We start from the raw sequence: 18,066 nt of genomic DNA on the forward strand, positions 1-18,066 counted from the left end.
GTTAAGATAAAACAAGTAGATAGAATAGACAACACACTTTTTTTGAAAGAGCCTCATTACATCATGTCATGTTCCTGTTCTTCAAGAGTGGTGGCCAAGCACCCACAGTGACCCACTGTCTGCAACCTATTGTTGCAGATGTCGCTCCACACCCCTCTTGAAGAACAGCGATAGTGGTGGAGGTTTGGATGGCCCTGGGCAGAGAGCTCCACAGCCCTCTTGAAGAACAGCGATAGTGGTAGAGGTTTGGATGGCCCTGGGCACACAGCCCTCTCGAAGACGGCAATAGTGGGGGAGGTTTGGATGGCCCTGGGCAGAGTTCCACAAACAGAAAGCCATTCTGTGAATAGGAACCCTTTCTAGGCTCAAACAACTGAGAGCTGCCCAGACCCTACTGTCGTCCGTGGACCTGGTCATGTTACAAATGAAAAATAATGAGTGTTGGTTCCACCGTCATCCCAGTACGACAGAATAAACAAGTACTTAGTATAAATATGGAATCATTTGATAATCAAAAATGAATACATGTGACCTGGAAATGTTTACTTAAAGCGGGCGTGCCGTGTTGTTTGTACATCCGGTGTGTTCGAACCATTCACGAGAGAGAGCAGCGAGAAAGAATGAAAGGGTTTCTGCTTTTCTCTGCATGAAATAGCACAACATTTTAGATCGAAGACGTTATGATACTCTAATACATTTGTAGATTCACTTAAGTACGCAACTTGTGACGTTATCGTCTGGACTTATCACAGAGAAGGTGAGTGGTGTGTTTGTTTGCTATTATAACATTAGCAAGTCGTTGCTAGCCAATATGTTGTAGCTAGCTCTACACGTTAGCCGAGCTGAGGCTAATTGTCAAGTTCCATTATCGACTCTAATGCCCACCTCACTTACTAGGCAACAACGTTAATTGCTTCTATCACAATTATCTCACTAGTATTCTGCTGACTAACGTTATCGTCGTTTATAACTGGTGGAAATGTTATGTGCGCTAACATTAGTTTATTAGCATAACGTTACAATCATCCGTCATAAGTAGCCAGTGTTTAGCTAACGTCAGTCACAGCCATCTCCCTGTAGTAATAACGTTACTCAATAGATCATAAAGCATCGGTACCGTTGAAAGGCTAACGCATTAGTCACAGGGCTAGTTTAGCTCTAGGTTAGCCAGCTTCATAATTGATATGACCACCACCACAGTGTCAATAATGGCTTTGTCTCTACGGCATGTTTCTTAAGTTTGTTTTGATTGATTGATTGAAAAGTTTATTAACAGATTGCAGAATGGGTACAGTACAGTACATCTCAATACATACAATTGTTAAGGGGATGCAGACCAGAGAAAGACTTTCGTCTTGTTTCCACCAGGGTCCCCCATTTTCAATTCATCATAACATATATGACATACATGACATACAGATAGACAGTACTGCTACATCTATACATTTATGACATATCAGATTTGCAAATACAGTACTGTTTGTGATACAAAAGTGTCCAGAAAAGGAGTGTATATACATTTGGCGTAGAAACTGTACATTGGAGGAGGTTGGTGGGGTGGGGTTGGGTGGGTTGGGTGAGGGCTGTACATTGGAGGTGGGGGGGGGGGGAGGGGGGGGGTTGGGTAGGGGACATACACACATTTTACACTGTACATTGGAATGTTGACAAAGCCTTACTTGGTCATTTACTGTACAACTAGGTTAGGACATTTGTAGGGGCCAGTTTCGAATTGCAGTCTCACGTAGGTGTTTTTTGAGAGTGTTTTTGAAGGTGGGTAGTGATTCACATTCCTTTACAGCTTTAGGCAGGGCGTTCCACATTGATGTGGCATAATTGCGAAACGTGTTTAGTCCCTTGTTTGAGCCGAATCTGGGTTTTACATGATTTGTGGTCCGTGAGCTCCCTCTGGTGTTGTGATCGTGGTATTCACTGACCTTTGGGAAGTATTTTGACATGTACATGGGTACCTTGGTCGCGTAGTGTATCTTGTAGACCAGGCCCATTGCAAGTTGCTGTACTCTGTCGTCTACTCTAAGCCATCCTAGGTTGTCAAAGTGGGCAGGGGTGAGGTGGGTTCTAGGAGTCAGGTCAAGTAGTAGTCTGACTAGCTTGTTTTGAGATGTTTGTAATTTGTTTTTTAGTGCCTTTGAGGTGCTTTGGTACCATGAGGTGCAAGCATAGTCGTAGTACCCTTGAATGAGTGCTCCTGCTAGAGTCTTCAGGGTATTCTTGTTTACCAGAGAGGAGATCCGGTACAAGAATCGCGTTCGTTGGTTGACTTTTTTTATTACATTGGATGCCATTTTGTCACAGGAAAGATTAGCCTCTAGGATGGAACCCAGGTAGGTAATTTCATCTTTCCTTGTGATAATATTGTCACCCACTGTAACCGAGAAGCCGTCGGTCTTGCTGAGTTTGTTATTTGAACCGAAGAGAATGGACTCTGTTTTGCCCATGTGTAATGATAGTTTGTTGTCGGCGAGCCATATGCAGATTTTGCCTAGTTCCGAGCTGAGGGCTTTTTCAACCTGTAACTTGTTCTTGTCAGAGACCAGCAGGGCTGAGTCGTCCGCAAACAGGAACAAGTTGCAGTCACAAGCTGACGACATGTCATTTGCATAAATTAGGAATAGTAGCGGTCCTAGTATGCTTCCTTGTGGAACACCACAGCTCACTGTGAGGGGGGGGGATAGGGTACCGTTTACTTCCACCATCTGTTCCCTCCCCTCCAGGTAGGATTGTATCCAGCTCACTGATAAACTATCAAAACCAATTGCTTTTAGCTTGTCAATCAGAATGGTGTGATTGACAGTGTCGAAGGCCTTTTGTAGGTCCAGCATGACCATGCCGCAGTATTTGCCCGCGTCCACCTCTTGTTTGATGTGGCCGTTCAAGTAGAGAAGGCATGTGTCAGTGGAGTGGGATGTTCTGAAGCCAGATTGGAATTCGTAGATTAGATTTTTTTCCGCGAGGTACTTTTCGATCTGTTCGTATACTATTTTTTCCATGACTTTCGAGATGGATGTAAGGATAGAAACAGGGCGGTAGTTACCCGGGTCTAATTTGCTGCCCTTTTTGTGCAGGGGTGTTACTCTCGCAATTTTGAAGTCCTTGGGGACGTGTCCCTGTTTTATGGAGAGGTTTATTATGTGTGTGATGACTGGGGTGATGGCTGCTGCTGAGTCTCTGAGGAATTTGGAGGGGATGTTGTCATGGCCAGTGGCCAAGTCATCTTGCTTGTTTGGTTTAATTCAGTGATTGTTAGCTAACTATCATGATTTGCTTACAAATATTCATATTTTTTTTTACGATTGTTAAGTTAGCTTACCTAACGTTAGCTACTTGATGTCGGAAGTCGCCAAAGTAGTTAACTTCTTATGTCATTAATACGTCCGCTTGTGAATGAAAAGATCTTACTACAATAATACCCCATCCTGGATCATATTGGCCCGTTCCATGTACACTCTTTACAGTCAACACAGTCGGAGTGAATTGGTTAACTAGAGCAGGCTGGCTTGATGGATGAATGAGAACTTTATTTAACAGATTGCAGAATGGGTACAATACAAGGGTACTACGACTATGCTTGCACCTCATGGTACCAAAGCACCTCAAAGGCGCTAAAAACAAAATTACAAACATCTCAAAACAAACTGGTCAGACTACTGCTTGACCTTACTCCTAGAACCCACCTCACCCCTGCCCACTTTGACAACCTAGGATGGTTTAGAGTAGACGCCAGCAACTTGCAATGGGCCTGGTCTACAAGATGCACTACACGACCAAGGTACCCATGTACATGTTAAAATACTTCCCAAAGGTCAGTGAATACCACGATCACAAGTTAACACCAGAGGGAGCTCCACAAATCATGTTAAACCCAGATTCGGCTCAAACAAGGGACTAAACACGTTTCGCAATTATGCCACATCAATGTGGAATGCCCTACCCAAAGCTGTAAAGGAATGTGAATCACTACCCACTTTCAAAAACACTCTCAAAGAACACCTACGGGAGACTGCAATTCGAAACTCGCCCATGTAAATGTCCTAACCCAACCCCCTCCAATGTACAGTAAATGACCAAGTATGGTTGTCAATATTCCAATGTACAGTTTTGCTTGTACAGTTGTACAGTGTCCCCCCCCCCCCCACCCCTCCTGCCCCCCCCCCACCGAACCACCTCCAATGTACAGCCCCTCCCCCACCTACCCAACCTCCCCCAACAGTTTTTACGTCAAATGTATATACTCTTTTCTGGACTCTTTTTGTATCACAAACGGTACTGTATTTGCAAACCTGGTATGTCATAAATGTATAGATGTAGCAGTACTGTATATCTGTATGTCATGTATGTCATATATGTCCTGATGAATTGAAAATGGGGGACCCTGATGTAAAGTAAACAAGACGAAAGTCTTTCTCTGGTCTGCATCCCCTTAACAATTGTGTGCATTGAGCTGTACTGTATTGTACCCATTCTGCAATCTGTTAATAAAGTTTTCAATCAAAACAGTACGGCTCAATACACACAATAGACCTATCTCAAACCTTGCCCCTTTTCTTGATCCTCCAATCACAGCTGTCGCTTACCTCGGACTTCCTCGTACAAACAAAGAAGTTTGTACGAGGAAGTCCGAGGTAAGCGACAGCTGTGATTGGAGGATCAAGAAAAGAGGGCAGGGTTTGAGACGGGTCCATTGTTTTTTTTTTTTTGATCCACTTTTTCTCCCATTTTTCTATATTTTCTCCCATCCCAATTTCGTATCATCCAATTCAACCCTCCCCTGTCACGAACGCTGTTTCTTGCCTCCCACAAGCCGGCTGCAATGTGGACTAAGTCATACATAGCACAAGTCCCCTCCGGTACTTGAGGTAACAGCAGTCGCATCTTTTCACCTGCGCAGCTCGACCTCTTAGTGTCGAGGAGTAACGCGTGGGAGGCTCACGCTGCCCCCGACACTTCCTGATTCTACTGCGCAGGCGCACCAACCGACTTGTAGGAGTCGCTTGTTCACAACGTTCGATCCCCACCCTTCAGTTTTTCCCTCCCCGTAATACGGCCAATGTGTATTACTGCGGACGACCAGCCAAACTGAAAAACAATGTGGAGAGCTGGATTCGAACACGCGAATCCTAGCGTCTCCACACTGGTGGCGAGTGCCTTAGACCACTACACCACCTAGCCGCCCTGAGACGGGTCCATTGTTAAGGGGATGCAGACCAGAGAAAGACGTTTGTCTTGTTTACATCAGGGTCCCCCATTTTCAATTCATAGTGATCTGGTCCCAGTAATATGAGTCAGAAGCTATCGCTACAGTTGTGTAGTAGTTGGTGTGCAAGATCATGTTAACACACAAGTCTGATTGTGTGATTATGGCCCCAGCAACTGCATGTGGGTGTAAGTCTGTCGGCATTCTCAACGAGTGTCCCATTCAAGGAGTGGCTGGCAGACGAGTCAAAGTAGGGCTGGGCGATATGACGATATTATATAAATATCGGGTACAGTTCATTAACGATACACTTTTTAAACGTATCGTGGATATCGTGATGTTTTGCCCAAGAGGATTGTGTCGCGTCAATCTGGTCCACACGTTGACACTTTTGAACAGCGCCGCCCCACACACACACTACTACCCAAAGTTACTACTTATGATAACAAAGGCATTCGTTTTGTGGCATTAACGTTATATAGTTACACTTTCAATAACATCAGCGTATATACATAGCAACGTCCGAGGTCGACCTAGATATAGCAAGGCCTAACAAAAATAATAGTTGGTTTCAGGTTGGTTGTCAGTTTGGCCATGGGTAGGTAGGGAATTTATTTTATTTTATTTTTTTATTTTATTCTTTCCCACGGCGACTATGGATAGGGAATTTCTTTATTTAATTAAAATGTTCACAACAACATGGATGCATGTACTCTGCCAGCATGTTTAATATCCATAATACTAAATGTTTGACTAAGATTTCTATGAAACTTTATTCTAAAAAAAAAAAAAAAAAAATCGGATTTTTTTTTTTTTTTTTTTTTTAATATATAATTTTTTTTTAAAACTCATAAAATATATTGGGTCGCACCTAAATCGGCAGGGTCGGTCGGCAACCTGAAACCAACCATTATTTTTGTTAGGCCCAAGCATTAGTCGTTCATATCTCAGCATGGGGCTGACTCAGTTATGCCCATTCTGCGTCTGTTAATAAAGTTTTCAATCAGACAGATGTATGGAAAGGCTTTTATTATAACATCCGTTGCAGTAAAATCATTATGCCTCCAGTCGTTTAGTCATTCTGCGGAGCTAAAAGCTAAACGTCGGCCGCGGCGAGCTACCGCTGCCATTGTTGTTGTCATTGAGCTCTCCAATGGAGGAAGTAAAAAATGAATACGCGCTTGCCAATTGGTGCTAAGAACAGCAGGGCGGGTGCAAGCGGTGTGACGTAATTGGCAGACGCGACTGTCAATCAAAATGATTCTGTTTGCCGTCGGAATGAATGAAAACGTTATTAACAGATTGCAGCATGGGTACAATACAGTACAGCTCAATACAACAACAGTCAACAGTGGACTGGAGGATGCAGACCAGAGAAAGACTTTCGTCTTGTTTACATCAGGGTCCCCCATTTTCAATTAATCATATTTCATATCTAAATCATATAATATCTCATTGCTAAATATATGCAATATATAATCTAATAATCCAATAATCTAAATCTAATATATAATATAAAAATGCTAAATGCATGGGTATTTTATTTTGTCTTCAATGTTAGCTTGCAAACTCAAATACTGTCTTGGTAAGCCTCATAATGAATTGTTTGGGGAAAAAAAGAAAAACATCGTGATGCGTATCGTGTATCGCCGAAAGGTCAGAAAATATCGTGATATCATATTTAGGCCATATCGCCCAGCCCTAAGTCAAAGCCGCTATTTGTGTTTGTTTGGCCACGAATTCAAGCAGCTCAACCATTTAAAGCAGGCCTAGTCCAGCTCGGTCCTTGGTGAATGAATGAATGAAAAACTTTATTTAACAGATTGCAGAATGGGTACAATACACAGTACGGCTCAATACACACAATTGTTAAGGGGATGCAGACCTGAGAAAGACATTTGTCTTGTTTACATCAGGGTCCCCCATTTTCAATTCATATAGACATTTATGACATACACAACATACATGACATTTATGGCATAGGGACATATAGGTGTTTAGTACTGATACATTTGTGACATAAACGGTATTCAAATATACAGTACTGTTACCCCTAGATCCTGACAGAGTATATACATATGATGGGGAGGGGACTGTACATTAGGAGGGGGTGGGTGGGAGAGAAATATACATACGGCGGGGAGGGAATATATACATGCGGTGGGGAGGAGATTGTCTATTAGGAGGTGGTGGGGGTTTTGGGCATTTACAGTGGCCAGTTTTGAATTGCAGCCTCCCGTAGGTGCTTTTTTTTTTTTAACTTAAATTTTTTATTAACGGTTATTTAGACAGACAGCACTTACAAAAAATAAATAATAGAAAATGAAGAGACTAGTATCACAATAAAAACGAAAAGAAAAAACAGTGCACATAAATATTTACATGGGTATCACATGGTTAGTTGTCTGGTTCCCCTACTGTTGTTTTCTAGGTATTTGATACAAAGGCTGATTGTGTATCTCCCTTAAACAGGCATAAACAGGTAATTCCTACTCAAAGACAATAAATGCTGACTAAGGTTTGTATGTGTGATCTGGGTCCAGAGACCCTCCTTGAGTTTCTTTCTTCCCTTCTCCTTCGTCCTTTCTTTTTTTTTCTCTTGTTTATTAACTTTCACTTTGCCTTTTGTTTCACCCATACACAAACCACATCATCCCTGAATGTTTAATATCACACCGTTAAACAGACATAAATAATAAGGTATAAAAGCATTCAGCACTTGTAATATCCCAAAAACAAAATAGAAAATATTAACTAAAGTACAGGTGTGTGACATGGGTTCATAGACCCTGCTTGAACATCTTTCCTCCTTTACCCTTCGCTCTCTTGTGTTGCATTTGGTTCTTCCTCTGTGATGTCGTTCTCGTTCCTTTTATAATCCTCCCACTTTCCCCATCTTTCCCCAAATTTCTCTTCCTGTAACCTCAGCATGTGTGTTATCCTTTCCATATCCTGTATTTCTTCCACTATTCCTACCCATTTTGCTATTGTCGGTGGGTCTTCCTTATACCACAGTCTCGTTATTGCTTTTCTGGCCGCTATCAACATTATCTTTATTAAATATTTGTCCCCCCCTTGTATTCCCTCGTGTGTCAGGTCTCCTAAGTAAAGCACCAGTCCTGTTTGTGGTATCCCGTATCCTAATATTCTGATCATTGCTTCCCCTATCTCCTCCCAATACCCCTTCAGCTTCTGACATCCCCAGAATATGTGCGTGTGATTTGCCCCCTTCTTCCCACACATCCTCCAGCATGCTTTTTGTGTTGGTGCATATTTTCCCTTCAGCTCTGGGGTTATAAAGAATCTGATTATGTTTTTCCATCCAAATTCTTTCCATATTCTCGATCCTGTTGTTGAATGTTGTACCTCGCATATGTTCCCCCATTCCTTCCCTGTTATTTCTATCTCTAGCTCTCTCTCCCATTTCTCCCTTATGTAATCTGTCGTGTGTCCCTTGCTGGTCATTATAGCCCGGTATATTGCTGATATTACTCTTCCTTGCCCCCCTTCGTATGCCCATACTATCATCTTTATTATTCCATTCTGTTCCTCGTCTTTGGCCCCCCAGGCTTATTTCTTTGTTGTAGTAGTCTCTAACCTGTAGATATCTGAAGTGGTCCCTGTTTTCTAGTCCAAATTTCTCCTTTAATTTTTGTAGTGTCTGCATTTCTCCCTTCTCTATCATTTTGCATATTGCTGTTGCCCCCCCCCTCTCCCACCTTCTGAATCCATGGTCTAACCTCCCTGGTTTGAATCTCTTGTCATGTGCTACCCATCTCAGGACCCCTGACTGCTTCTCCAATTTGTGTGTTTTTACTACTCTGTTCCATATGGTCAAGGTGCATTTGGTGATTGGATCTAATAGTCCCTCTTTTTCTTTAAATAGTTCCCTATCCCCCACCAGAGCTTGTACCTTGTATCCCTCCCCTTCTTTTTCAATGTCTTTCCATCTTGCCTCATATCTGTCGTTACACCAGCACGTCACTGCTCTCAGTTGTGCTGCATAGTAATAATCTTGTAGGCTGGGTACTGCCATCCCTCCCTCTTCCTTTGGTAGTTGTAGTGTTTTATATCTGACCCGTGGTCTTCTCCCCGCCCATATGAACCTCGATATCAGTCTGTCCCACTCCCTGAATTGATTCTGTGGTATTTGTATCGGTAGTGACTGGAATAGGTACAGTAACCTTGATAGTATGTTTATTTTAATGACCTCTATTCTTGAATTGAAGTCCAAGGGCATTACTGTCCATCTCTCTAGGTCTCTCTTGATGTTCTGATTTATCTGTGTATAATTCGCCTCAAACAGTTTCTCCACCCCTCTCGTGATGTTCACCCCTAAGTATTTAATCTTGTCCATGTCCCATCTTATCCCGTACTGTTCTCTAATTTCCGTCGTTGGAGAATAGTTCCATGCTAAGGTCTGTGTCTTTGTCACATTTAGTTTGTATCCTGAGTAGTGGCCATATTCCTTCAGTAGATCCATCAGTGCCGGGAAGCTCTTTTCTGGTTGCCTCATGTATACTATCACGTCGTCTGCAAATAGGCCTAGTTTATATTCCGTTCCCTTTATCCTTACTCCCTTGATGTCCTCGGTCTGCCTGATCAGTTGTGCCAGTGGTTCTATGAAAACGGCGAAGAGCGTCGGTGAGGGACAACATCCCTGTCTGGTAGCCCTCTCTAATCTGATTCTATCCGTCAAGCTGCCATTCACCTTAACCCTCGCTGTCGGCTCTTGATATAGCGCCTTGATCATCTTCATCGCCCTCCCGTTCAGTCCGAACCTCATCAATGTTTTATATAAAAATGTCCAGCTCACACTGTCTAACGCTTTTTCTGCATCTAGGCTAATCAGTACCGCGCTACCCCCTTGTTTTTGTATCTCCTCTACTATGTGTAATGTCTTTCTCACGTTGTCCTGTGTCTGTCTCCCTTTAATAAATCCAGTTTGATCTTCATCTATAATGTCTGGCATAAACGTCTCAAATCTTTTTGATATTATCGATGTATACATCTTGTAATCTACGTTGAGTATGGACACAGGTCTGAAACTACTACATAATTCCCTATCCTTCCCTTCCTTCGGTATCGTGGTGATTATGGCTTCCTTCCACGAGGGGGGCATTTTCCCCTCTTCCATCGTGTGTCTGAACGCCGCCCCTAACATGGGTGCTAATTCAGTTTTAAATGTCTTGTAGAATTCCGATGGGAATCCGTCGCTCCCCGGAGACTTGTTGTTTTTAGCTCTACTAATTGCATCTTCCAGTTCTTGTTCCGTAATTATTTTATTTAACTCTTCATTCTGTTCTTTCCCTATCGATGGTAACTCTAGCTTCTCCAGATATGTTTCTATTTCCTCTTCTCCCGCTGCTTTTGGCTGTGTGTATAATTTCTCATAGTATTCTCTAAATGTCCTCTCTATTTCAGCTGGGTCCCTCAATATTTCATTAGTCTTTGTATCCCTTATTGTGTGTATCGTGTTCAACTTCTGTTGCGTTCTAATTCTCCTAGCCAACAGTCTGGTCGCTTTTGGTCCCCCTTCATAGTACGTTTGTTTCATGAACCTCGCTTTCTTTTCTATTTCCGTCAATAATTCCCTATTTATCCTGGCCTTTACTTCTTTGATTTCTCCGAGCGTTTCCTGTTCTTTTGATATCTGGTGTCTCCCCTCTAGCTTCTTTAGCTTCCCTATCAGATTGTGATATGTCTCCGTTCTGGCCTTCTTCAGCATTGCTGTTTTTTCCATCAATTTCCCCCTTATCACTACCTTCAGTGTGTCCCATAGAATGTTCGGGTCTACCGCCCCGTTGTCATTTTCTTCCTTATATCTGGCTATCTCCTCCTTGATCTGACTCACCACCCCTTTGTTATTTAATATTCCTACATTTAGTCTCCAAATTGTGTTCCTCCGTCTCCCTTCTAGATCTACTGTCAGATATATGGCACTGTGATCCGATATGTCCGCCACTCCTATACTGCTCTCCCGTGCCCTGTAACTGTCCCCCGTCGTCATCAAAAAGTAGTCTATTCTCGCATACGTCACGTGTGGGTGTGAGTAATGTGTGTATTCCCTGTCCATGGCGTGCATCTCCCTCCAAACGTCTGTAATTCCCATTTCCGTCATCTGAATATTCATATATCTACTGATGGGCGCCCGTCCTTTTCTAGTACTCGTGGTGTCTAGGTCGTGATTCAGTACTACGTTAAAATCTCCCGTACATATCAATATCCCTTCTAGTTCCATCACTATCATGTCAAAAATGGTCTCATATAAATCCCTCTCACTCTCTGGGGGTGCATAAACATTTACTAACGTAACCATTTGGCCCTCCATTTTCCCCTTCACCAAAACAAACCTTCCCTCCTTGTCTCTTACTTCCTTGATCAATTCAAATTTGACTATTTTTGATTAACGTGATTACTCCTCTCCTCTGGTTTTGTTCAAAGGAACTATAGTATGCATTTTCATATCCAAATCTCTTCAGTTTCTCATGACCCTGTGCTACCAAATGTGTCTCCTGCAGAAAAATCACTTCCATCTCACTTTTTTTACATTTCAACATCACTTTGCCCCTTTTTATCGCATTATTCATTCCATTAACGTTTAACGACATCATTTTTATACCTTTAACCCTTGTCATCTTTCTTCTTCTTTCGTCTGTCAGTCCCCCCCATGTCACACTCATTCCCCCCTCCGGTTGGAGCCTCCGCTCTCTTCACCGAATACATATAATGATTAACATAAATAAAAAACATAAACTTTACATAAAGTGCTCCCCAGGCGTTCGGCGGGTCCCTGTGTCCCCCCCTGTCCCCTGCTGGTGGGTGAGGGGTAATTGCTATGTTTGGTCCTTGTGGAAGGACTCATTTTGTATACAGAAAAAGTATCCTGAATATTTAGTTCAAGCGGGTGCCTTGGGTCAAACGGGGGATATGTGGGCTATAGTGGCAATAATGGGCTTGTTCAGAGGTAGCTAACTGCTAATGTGACATGTTTTGTTTCTCTGCAGGGCTTCCATCTCTCCCTTCTGTGCCAGCCAGATGTTGAGGCTAGAGGCTAGCCCGTACAACAGGTGTTAGAGGTGCCAGGTGGAGACTGGAGGAAGGGTGGCAGGTTGTGGTGCCAGCCCTTATCTCATGAGAGTGACTGTGCCATCTCTGCGCTGCCAGTGACGAGGGCTGTGGTGGGCCCAGCCCAGGGGGCTTTTCTCTGGATCCCGGGCAACCACTGACCTGCACTGCTCGCACCATGGATCACCAAAGAGACAAAGATGGCGAGCGGCCAGCCAGGAGCAGCAAGGTCGCGCAGGGAAGCCGCAGCGGTCACTCGTCGCGGCCCTCCGGCTCGTCGTCCTCCTCGGGGGTCCTCATGGTGGGACCCAACTTTCGTGTGGGCAAGAAGATCGGCTGTGGCAATTTTGGCGAACTGAAGCTTGGTAAGCTCAGTTTGAATTCTGTTTAACTATTCAAGACACGAGAAATTGGAAATGGGTCAATTGGGGTTATTCTATTCCTGGTCCCTTAATTTATATTAGGCCAGCTATAAAAGCCTAGATATACTCCACACGTGAATCCTACAATTTGTGATTCTTAAAACACACAGAAAAGCTGTCTGGAGAAGATTCATGTTCATAACCTTTTGTGCTGTAGTGGAGAAAAGGGGTTGTGATGGGGTTTGAATGGAAGCTGTGTTTCCTGACTGTTGCCAATCCAGATGTGTGCTGATGGTACTAATCTTCTGTGTGGATGCTGTAATGATCCTCTGTATATAAATCCTTATGGACATTTATCATTATCTGTGCACTGGGGCTCCTATTACAACTAGCCAACATGTCAGACCCAAATTTGATGTGATTAATGCCCCAACAATGGATGAATAATCAATGGATTTTATTCTTGGGGCAGGGTAGTGCAAAATAGCTATACGCCTCTGTGGACTGAGCCGGTAATCATTGTGACCTAAACTCTGGCAGGATGAAAATCCTTTCGGCTTTGCTCCCATGTTCACTCCATCCCTGCTCTGCTCCCTTCCTCCCATGTTCACTCTATCCATACCCTGTTGCCTTCCTCCTAATGTTTACTCAGTCCCTCCCTGCCTTGATCCCTTCCTCCTATGTTCACTCCGTCCCTGCCCTACTCCCCTCCCGTGTTCACTCCATCCTTACCCTGCTCCCATCTAGAGCCATATGAAATCCGCGTTCACGGAATCGCGGACGGAATCGCGGAATTAACCAATAAAAATGGAATCAACTGCAAAACGTGGAATATTGCAGAATTTGGCCTAATCTGGACAGAAATTTCGTTTTTGGGTGGAACGTTTGGTGCACACGCGACCGGGGAGGCGGGGACGCTACAGCGTGTTACACACAACACAGCCGCGGTGCTCAAGCGTCTGGCTGCTTCAGTGTTAACATCGTCAAGAAGCTAAACAATTCCACAATAAGCCCTCAATTCAGAGCAGAACAGTATCCTAATGACTTTTATGCCTCCGGTGATAAGGTGTTTTGCTAATTCTGTCAACGTTCCGTGGACTGGACCCGCAAAAACACTTGCGACACTATTGTGATTAAATAGCTATAACGTTAGGACGTTTAGCTTCTAGCTAAATCTAGTGCACCCATCCATTTGTTTAATGCAAACGACTGCCCTTTATAAACTAAATACACTTAAATAGCTATGTAACGTTATAGGACTATCTATGGAAATGATAGCTTCTAGAAGTTGTAGCTAAATCTGGTGCACCCATCAATTTGTTTAATGCAAACGATTGTCATTATACACTGCCCTTTATAATCTAAATAAACTTAAATAGCTATGAAACGTTACATTACATAGGACTATAGATGGAAATGATAGCTTCTTGCTAAATCTAGTGCACCCATCCATTTGTTTAATGCAAACTATTGTCATTATACACTGCCCTTTATAATCTAAATAAACTTAAATAGCTATGAAACGTTACAGTACATAGGACTATAGATGGAAATGATAGCTTCTTGCTAAATCTGGTGCACTCATCCATTTGTTTAATGCAAACGATTGCCATTATACACTGTCCTTTATAAACGAAATAAACTAAACTAAAGGTGCCTAAATTATGCATTACTATATTTCATCACAATATAATAGATATAGCTAGGTTACTGACATTGTCATTGTGATAATGTCAGTAGTAGCTAGCTGTATCTATTGTTTACACTTGAAATATGTATTTTTATTGTCACAATATTAATTGAAAAATATTGTGTAAAATTGAACTGTATTTCTGAGTTGAAGCACTTAAAAACATTAAATGGACTGTTATATCTTATTCAATTGTGGACATTTATTCATTCCCACTTATTAGACACTATTTCTGATGGTAAAATGAGCATAAAAGGCAAAATACAGAATTCTGAAATATTAAAACGGAAAAAATGGAATTTGGGAAAAAATTTAATGGAATTTGGAAAATAATAAAACGGATTTCATATGGCTCTACTCCCATCCTCCCATGTTCACTCCATCCCTACCCTGTTGCCTTCCTCCTATCTTTACTCCGTCCTTGCCCTGTTCCTTTCCTCCCATGTTTTAATTCCCTCCCTGTCCTGTTTAAAGTCCACAGTTATCTATGGAGACCAATTACCTGGCTAACGTTGCAACTGTTTTGGATGCAAAGCACGCAAAAGTTTTTTTGTCTTTGTTTGCAAATGTACGATAAGATGTTTCAATGCCATAGTAGAGGTTATGATGATTGGATTAGATATCCTAAATTTCAATGTAACCAATCTTGGCCTCGTCTTACTAAAGAGCCGCCTAACATGTAGGGCATAATCTCATCTCACTTAAACAACCTATATTTTAACATTTCATAGAAAGTGGTAGCCAATCGCTATCCTTTAATCTTATATAGGCCTGCCACGATAACACATTTTGCTGGGCGATTAATTGCCCCCGAAAATATCGCGATAAGCGATATTATTGCGACCGGTTAGAGAATTTTTTTTTGAGAAATTTATTTCCCAAAACTTTTATTTTGAAGCCCACCGCTCCGTCTTTTCCGGTGTTTAGACTTTTATTTTGAAGCCCACCGACCGGACCGGAAGTACTGTTGTTATTATCCTAGCGGCACCGCCACCTATGAGCGGCCAACTTGTCTCGTCCGGTTGTGTTTTTGAGCTAATGATAAAACAAATATTGAGATTGTTGGTGAACAACTAACTTTAGGTTAGTTTTAACGTTAGCTACTAACGTTAGATGCAGCTACTACAGGCAATCAACGATGAGGAGGAAGCGTCAAAGCAGTATATAATAGAATAGCATATGCATATGATTGCTATACATTATGCTCAATCATGCATGAAGGAAAGGGGAGGGGGGTCGTTTATGATTCCTTGATTGTCACTAACTGCTTTCTTTAGTACGACACCATACGTCGATTGGATAGATTGCAATGAAATAAATGTTTTTACCTGTGGCTGTGCGTCTGGTGAAAAAAAGAAATTCCTATTATTTGATGTCGATCTGCTAGATCCATTTTCCGTTTGTATGACGCAATAAACGCAGTAGGGCTGTCTTAAATACTTTGAAGTTTCGTTCGATGGCACAAGCTTCGAACATAAAAAAAAATCGAAGTTAAAACTTTTTTATTTTGTAAATATGTTTTGTAATTTTTTTGCCTCCAAAATCTTGCGCCTCCATTCCAATGAAATGAAAGTAAGCGGCGCCTCGACTCCACCTCTCTACAACAAGCACGTGGAGATTATCTGTGTTGAAAACAACAAGGACATGTGCAGCAGACGAAGAAGTCATCAGACGTGTGGTTACACTTTAAAATATGCAAAGACGATGCCCAAAAAGCAGAGTGCCAGATATGCCAGAAGAAAATGGCATATCACAACTCTACAACAATTGTCAAATCACCTAAAAAACGTAAGTATCGTTGTACACGACGGCGACGCCACACAAAACATTAATAAGGCTATGCCTATGCTGCTATGACTAATGTGTTACCAAGTTGGCTAATTTAATTGTAATCATCTGCTTTTGTAGGTGCATTGTCTGATATAATTATAAATTATAAATGATAAATTAAATATAATATAATTGTTTGCTTGATAGACGAAGGTTGCGTTGCAACATAATTGTCATGTCGTTGGCTGTGAGAGCAGCCCCATTGCACCCACTTTATTTATAGAGCACATTTAAAAACAACAAAGTTTACCAAAGTGCTGTACAAGTCCCACAACATAAGATAAAAAAAAATTATAATTAATATATTTTTTTCCCGAAGCTTCAAATTAAAATCGAAGCTCGGCCCCGAAGCTTCGATTGCCAATAACGAGAACTCGTCTTTGGCACAAGATGTGTTAATATTTTGCATCTGTATAATATAGCCACATTGCCAATGACTGAATGAGCCTTTTAAACATACTTTCATAAGCCATGCAGGGAAGGGCAGCTTTTTCATGCATGTGAGAGGGAGAGAGAGTGTCTGTCAAGTTGACATTAGTTTATACTAGAGATGCACCAATCCGATATTGATATCTTATATCGACCCCGATATGACTAAAATAACTGGATCTGGTATATATATAAATAAATCTGAATTATTATATTATATTTATATTATTATTTATAATAATAAATAACAATTCAGTACATTTATATCTGTGTTAATTTGTTTCACTAAGTTAGGAAAGTAATGTCAAGCCTGATGTTGCCTTGCACAAAATAATGATCCCAGTCTCTTCCACACAGTGAGGCATACAGTTTATTAATTGAACAATGGGTATCGGATCGGTACCCTTTTTTTCCCTTCAAAAAAAGCTTTCTGTGGTTCAAGTGTTAAAAAGATTGTCTTTAACACCTGTATGTCTTGGACAGGTATGTCTGAGTGGAGTAGGTATCATCAAATGAGAGTCCCCGGCTCCCCGCACAGTCTTATAGTCCGCTTTATTCAATGCTACGTTTCGGTCATCCAACCATCATCGGGTATCATTAAGGGTGTAATGATACACACATTTTCAGGTTCATGGCATACTCTTCCCTCCCTTCTCCCACTCTACACTGGTGGGATGCAGTCGGATGCCTCGATATTCTGTATTGGAGATGGTTATACCTAGGGGTGGGAATCACCAGAGGCCTCACAATACGATATTATCACGATACTTAAATCACGATACGATAGTATTGTGATTCAAAATATATTGTGATTTGCTGAGTATTGCGATATTAATATTGCGATTTATTACCTTTTTTCAACTGCAAAGTAAAACTCAACATGTTTTATCTAATAAAATAAAGATTTCAGTCTGTTCATCTCTAATCATTTTTATTGCAGCAAATGGGATTTTCTCAAGCAGACAGATGTCAACACTGTAATCTGTGTTGCATGTACCTGACAAACTGAACTGTTTGTATTAGTCATATTCCAATTTAACTGAATACACACGTGTTTGTGTGTAGACTACTATACTATTACAGGTATTGAAATGAACAATGCAACTTCCTTATACAAAAGAAATGTTTTTTTTTTTTTTTTTTTTGTATAATTAACACTTTGGTCGCCAGGCTTATATTCTTAATAAACCTTCCCACGCCAGCTCTATTTGTCTATGGAGAAGTTCCCCTTCTTTGCAGGGCTATAACGTTTTAAATTGTATTGCTAAATTGACATTACTATGGCCCATTCAACATCAAGTATCTATTGTTCAGGGTGTAGCAACGTTATATTTTTTCATTCACATATTCATACTAAAATACGGTCTAAAGTATAAGTGTTTTTATCGTTTTCTGCAGCTTCTCCAGAACGTGATTTATAGACCCAAATGCATTATATTGATGATTGTATACAGTTTGATAGCAATCGGCGT

General features: G+C 41.6%; 1 protein-coding gene across 1 annotated transcript in view; it reads left to right on the top strand.

Annotated features, from left to right (window-relative positions):
* The first annotated feature begins 622 nt into the window (after nucleotides 1-622).
* csnk1g1 (casein kinase 1, gamma 1) overlaps nucleotides 623-18,066 on the top strand; it is an 83,476-nt gene continuing 66,032 nt past the window's right edge. Inside the window, exons 1-2 of the mRNA XM_084337730.1 lie at nucleotides 623-757; nucleotides 12,223-12,648. Coding sequence (XP_084193856.1) covers nucleotides 12,462-12,648 — 187 coding nt within the window. The 5' untranslated portion in view covers nucleotides 623-757; nucleotides 12,223-12,461. The remainder of the gene's footprint in view (nucleotides 758-12,222; nucleotides 12,649-18,066) is intronic.

Source organism: Notolepis coatsorum, assembly GCF_963971535.1.
Source record: "Notolepis coatsorum genome assembly, chromosome: 20".
NCBI classification, from domain to species: Eukaryota; Metazoa; Chordata; class Actinopteri; order Aulopiformes; family Paralepididae; genus Notolepis; species Notolepis coatsorum.